Source organism: Centruroides sculpturatus, unplaced genomic scaffold (genome assembly GCF_000671375.1).
Source record: "Centruroides sculpturatus isolate CEXI.00-Female unplaced genomic scaffold, Cexi_2.0 scaffold1303, whole genome shotgun sequence".
In the NCBI taxonomy this organism is placed as follows: Eukaryota; Metazoa; Arthropoda; class Arachnida; order Scorpiones; family Buthidae; genus Centruroides; species Centruroides sculpturatus.
Genome location: NW_019385530.1, coordinates 3,512 through 9,778, shown reverse-complemented (window position 1 = coordinate 9,778; position 6,267 = coordinate 3,512). Strand labels below are relative to the sequence as shown.

At 26.0% G+C, this 6,267-nt stretch overlaps 1 protein-coding gene across 2 annotated transcripts in view; it reads right to left on the bottom strand.

Moving 5' to 3' along the window:
* Positions 1-6,267, bottom strand: part of LOC111639864 (dynein beta chain, ciliary-like) — a 131,210-nt gene that overhangs the window by 121,438 nt on the left and 3,505 nt on the right. For both annotated transcript variants that reach the window (XM_023385813.1, XM_023385815.1), the window contains exons 2-4: positions 5,589-5,783; positions 5,285-5,495; positions 3,130-3,257 (exon numbers count right to left, since the gene is read on the bottom strand). In XM_023385813.1, the coding sequence (XP_023241581.1) occupies positions 3,130-3,257; positions 5,285-5,495; positions 5,589-5,783 (534 nt within the window). The remainder of the gene's footprint in view (positions 1-3,129; positions 3,258-5,284; positions 5,496-5,588; positions 5,784-6,267) is intronic.

Genomic DNA, 6,267 nt, shown 5'->3' with positions numbered 1-6,267 from the left:
CAAAAGCGCGCGTTTGAGTGTGTACGCCTATGTAGAACTCTTGGTTCTTTAAAACGCGCGTTTAAAAACGCCTAGTGTGTACACAGCCTTACTGACTACCTAGTTACGTATAAATACAGACGATAACTTAACAACACTGAGCGGCAGTTGCGATTTTGAGTCCCGCTCGGACGGAGTATTTTTTTCCATAAAAATCTAGTCCGATAGTTCGATAATTCGGCAGATCGTCTGGCTTTAAAACTATTTTTGATCAGTCCCACATCTTCCTAATTTTTAAGCACGTAGAAATGACCAAAAAAGTGAGAAAAGTGAGGATACTTCAGAAAAGTGAGTACAAGTGAGAAAAGTGAGCGACTCCGAGGCCTGTTTTTATCATTTTAATCTACAGAAATATCCAATAACAGGTTTAGTGGAAAAATAGAAATTTTTATTTCAGCTACAATATGTGAAAGGGATACATCTTGAATATAATCAAATTATGGTTCAGAGCAAACCAAAAGAGATTTGCTGTTATTGCCTTACAAGTCTTTGGATAAACATATTTAATTGTTGCAAGACTAATAATATAGTTGTGCTAATAACTAAAAACGTAATTATTGACAATCTTATATTATTCTATTTTCCTCCTTACACAATCTATAATTCCTCTGTTAAGAAATTTTTGGATTATGTGGGAGAATAATGTAAATTTAATATGGATGAATGATTTTAATGTGAGAATTGGAGGCTTTCAAACTTTTAAATATTACAGAAATAATTTATCAATTAGACATCAATGAATATTTAACCACTTCTGACATACAATAATTAATGATGCTACAGTACATTGTTCCAAAACATTTTCTTTCCTAAGTTGGAAATAATATATATATATATAAGCATATGCTTGCTAAATGAACAAAAATTTTTACGTTTCTGTCACCCAAATGAAAGTCACACATTGTGTATTGCCCAACTGTCATGAACCCAACAAATTCTCATAGAGTGATTCTTGGTGATTTCCTGGAGACAAACTGGCTTTTTGTATTAAATGAGCTTCTTTTTTGATTGACTGATTGCCATATGAACTTCATCTACATCTCTAAAATAGATATATCTGTTATTGATTTTAATATCCTATTGATGGCTCTTGTGCACTACTGTGTAATTTTCAAAATAACTAAGATTTCATTTCCAGATCATTTTCTGGTAGAAACTGAGTTGGATTTACTAGAAATAATATAATTAAAATTTTTCAAACCAGTCAAGACAGGTCCTTTTCCATAAGTGGAAACTATGGCTACAAATGCTTTAATTAACAGATAAAATGAAATATTGTTCTTTACTCAGAGAGAATTGGTTTGAAGATCTTGAAAAACCAATCCCAGGGAATACTTTGCTTGAAATTGAGCATTTTCAACCAGCAATGTCAGTATCTCTTGAAAACTGTTAAGGAAAATATAATTATATTTCTAGTCATGTTGAATTCAATAATGATAATTTGTCTTGGTGCAAATAATGGTACTAGATAATTTTAATTTTTCTTTTTTAATTTACATAGAACTTTGTGTTGTGCTGCTTTTGAGAATAAAAATGGAATTACAAAACAAAAAATTTAGAAGCTTTCTGAATATTGCAATAGAAAAGACCTTATACTCAATATTAATAAATAAAAAAATCATGACATTTTGGCAAGGCGAATGCTAATGAATATTTGATAAATAAATGAGACATTAATTGAGATAGTTGATAAATTTAAACACTTAGGTTTGTTTTTCTTATCTTTGTTTTTCATTAGGCTGCAATTTGAAAAAATTATAGACCTATAAATTTCTACTGTCATCCATCCATCCATCTTTCCCTAATCTTGAAAATGGAGTTAGATAGATGAAAGGCAAGACCAGATAAGGAAACCGTATGGCAGGAGAACCCAATTACTTATATAAGAGTTTCCATTGCAAACTGCAAGTTATATTATTTGAATTCAAAACTTTTCTCCTGAAAGGTGTAGATGATTGGCACAACTCTATTGTTAATGAAAAAGTATGATGTACAGCAGCAAACCACTACTAATTTGAGGCAGAAAGTATATATTTTAAATTAAATAAATTTAAAATTGCAGTCAGGCATTGTGATGATGTCACAATAAATAATTGTTCATAATACTTTTCATTTACATTATAAATAAGTTATCTTGCAAGCTATTCAAATAAAGATTTGAATAAAGAATAGTGAGATCTATCAAGATTATTAGTCTCAGATTAAACTAAGGTGGTTGCTTAGATGTAGTCAATTGGACCAAGAAAGGGTATTTCACTCATGGTATTTGAAATGTTTAGTTTACACTTAATACATACTTGATTACAATCTTCACTATGAAGCTACATCTATATTACTAATAATTAGACTGAATAAATTTCACATTAAATACAAAATTCAAATTATTCTTTTACATCTAAATTTGTGTATATTCTGTAGAGACCCTCAAAATTCTATTGACCACCTTTTTCATACTGCACAGTGTTTCAAGAACAAAGAAAAGAATTATTTGGTGAGATTCAAGAAAAGATTTATTATTCATTATTTTCTTAACAATCCAAACATAAAAAAATGTGATATTTGGTAAATTAGTGTTTAATCACCTCAGTTGTGACTAAAATATTTGTATTTTGTTATTTAAGCATATTATGCTATTTAGGTTAAACTTGTTAAATAAATATTTAATTATTCTAACTCCAATCAAAAGATTTGTAAAGTTTTTTCAATTGTAAGAATTTTTTCTCCTATTTGTAAAAACTTTTTCTTTTGTAGGTGATAATAGGAGATAACCCTAAATAAATAAAACTGATTGATTGATATAACTTATTAAAATTTATTTTATTTATTTACTATTTACAGTATTTTTAAAAATTTATTTTAACTTGATTAAATTTGAGTGCACATTTCTAAATTTAATTGTGTAAATTGTATCTAATCGAACATATGTGATTAATGGAGAATTCATATTGAACACTGACAAAACATATATTTATCGTTACACAAAAAGAAAATGTATACATTACAGGATTAATGCCAATTATATTTTATTTATTTAAATTACTATATTATAATAATTTTCAGATAGTTTTCATAAAATTTAAATATAATTACCTTATTATCATCCATGACTGTATTAAGAGATTCAATCCACATCGGATCAATATCTCCATCTAAAATAATCCATTTAGGACCATTACCAGGAGCATTGGCTAGATTTCTCATTATAACAGAAAATAATCCTGTTTAAATTATTAAATCTGTATGAATTTTTGTTTAAAAATCATTTAAAAAATATATTTTAGATATAAAACATTTTATTTTTAATATTTTTGTTATTACCAGCAATCTCAATATGATGTTGCATTAATAAAAAACTTTCTTGTATAAGAATTGTAATTTGTACAAAGATGCAGCATTTTTCCTTTAAGTTTATAGATTATTTATATAAGAAAAATAGAGGGAGTTCTAATTGAAGTTTAATTAATAAAAATATTTGCAGAAGTGAGATTAACAACTGTTGAAAAAGAATTGAAATGTAGGATTTTTTAAAACACATACTTGTAATGAATAATTTCTATGATAATTTCAAAAGCAAAGTTGCACCAACTCATTAGCATGAAGTGAATCAGGACAAAAATTATATATATCAGGGCTGGCCTTCTCCAGAAAGGGGCCCAGATGCAAGGAATTTTTTGGGGCCTTGAAATATTTCTCAACTATAAAAACAAAATATTTTCACTAAAAACAACAATGAAGAAAATAAAATAAAATAATAAACAAGTTATATTCAGAAGATTCATTACATTTGTAAAATTTATATTTAATATTTTCAATATCTTATAAATATTCAAATTTATAATATTCCCATAAATCTCCTTTCTATATATTTTACCATGATCCAAAACATTAAATAAAAGCATTCAACTTCAAGTTTTCCACAATGTAGTCTAATCACAATAGAATTAAGACTATGATTATATTGTGAATTATATATAAAAAAAATTATCTTTTGACTCTCTGAGGATGAATGATTTGCTGTTTTTCACAAACAGGTTCAATATCTAAATTTTTTGCTGTAATTGTTGTCTCTATTATCAAATACTTCTTCTGAGTGATGATGTTTGAATAATTTAGTGTTTTGTCTAAAATAGACGTTTCTTTGGAAATGTCTGTAATTTGTGTAATTTGTGTAATTTTACTTGCTAAATAAACTTGATTTATAACATTATGCCAACTAATGTACTGCACAACATAAAAATTGAAAATTACATACTGTGTTTCAAATATTCTACTATTTCTACATTATATATATGCAAAAAAGCAAACAAAAAACAATGTATATCATATTTACAAAATACTTATAGATTTACAGTATAAGCATAGCAGGGCAATAAATTAATAGTTCTGATTTTAATGGGCAATAGTAGACCACAGATAGTAAGTAGGCCAGAAATTGACAGATATGAATATGTGTCAAATGGTATAGGAAATATGTAAAATAAAAATAACAGTTATTAGTGTGCATGCACTCTAGACTGGACAATTCAGGACAGGTTTATAAGATAAACTTAACTTTAGCCTATTAACTTCACAAAACTTTTCATTTTCCTTTATTCAGTTTTAATTCCCATTTCTAGAGTTCCATGTTCAACCTGGGGCCTGAGTGTTTTTTGTACACACTGCTCTCTTCCAGAAGCTGTTCCTAACACACACACACACACACACACACATTTTAATAATCAGGTATGTACAAAATAAACTATTAAAATATTTTTTTGCTTAATTTATGTTCAAAGAAATTTCAGAAATTCTAATTTAAATGCATCTCATTTATTGATTAATAGAGCCTGCTCTCTGCTCTAGCCAACTCTACAAGTAAATATCATTTCAATTGAATGGAATCAGAAAGAAGGCATTTAAAAGCATTCTGAAAAAGGCATTATAAAAAAATAATAAAAAACTAAAGCAAATAAGTTTGAGATAAGAAAAATCTCAAACTTATAGTACAGTCATTCTTATTTAATAAAAATAGGAATGACTGGATAAAAATAAAAATCTCAAACTATTCTAGAAACCATAAGGCCTCTAGTTTTTACATTGGAGGCTAAATAAATAATGACTAAAATAAAGCAATAAAATTTATAGTTCAATATTGAAAATGAAATTTATGTTAACTGTTTTAAAGAATTATAATAATAAATATAAGAAGGAACAGATTAATTTAATAAATTAAAAAAAAGTTTAATTTTAATAATGATTTTCTTACCATCTTTCCATTCTCTAGTAGAAGGATTTACAACACCAAATAATTCATCATTTGTTACTACTTTTGGATTTAAATTGTATGAAATTGGATGAAGTTTCTGAATTTTGTATGTGTTCATTAATGTTTTACATACTTGTGTTTTTCCAGTACCTGTATTCCCAACAACAAAAACTGAATGACGAACTTTTAATAATTCTTCAAGTTGTACTACCTGTAAAAATAATTAATATACAATTAAAAATACTGATTTCAAAATATTTATTTACATCTTATATAATTAAAACTGAAAACTTTATATAATCACCTTTAAAATAAAACATTCTTCTGGTTGCAATTTCAAAGCAATAGTTGCTTTTTTCACAATTTCTTCAAATTTAAGATCTCTCTTTCTTGGGACATTTAATGATGGAAATAGGTCACCAATTAGCCCCAAAAATATAGAAGTGTCATCTGCTACAATTTTTGGTATATTGAAATCTCTTAAAGCTCTCATAAGTATCTAGAAATATTTATTATTATTGTACAAGTATGTAGTGTAGTATTAAGTAAAATAGTATTAAGAGTAATAGTAATACATAGTTTTAAAAATTTGTTTTAATTCCTTAAACTATTTATTACGTCATCTAATAAAAAATAAATATTACTGATGTAAAAATATATAATTAATTATATTACAAGATTGCTTCTCTCTTTTTATTTGTCCTCTCTTTATTGTATTTTTCATTGTGAATTTACAAATTATTGATTTATTGACATGAAAGAAAACAATAATAATAATTCAGAAAGTCTGGAAATAAACTTAATTTGTGAAAACTTTATTTGAATCTAAATTTCAAAAATAATTTAAATAACATTTTGTAACAATTGTGAAATTAAATATACAACTAAATAAATACATAAGCCAGTTACATTATATAATTATTTATTTATTTAATATTTAAATGAATAAATTTATAAATAAATTTATAAATAATTAAAATAAA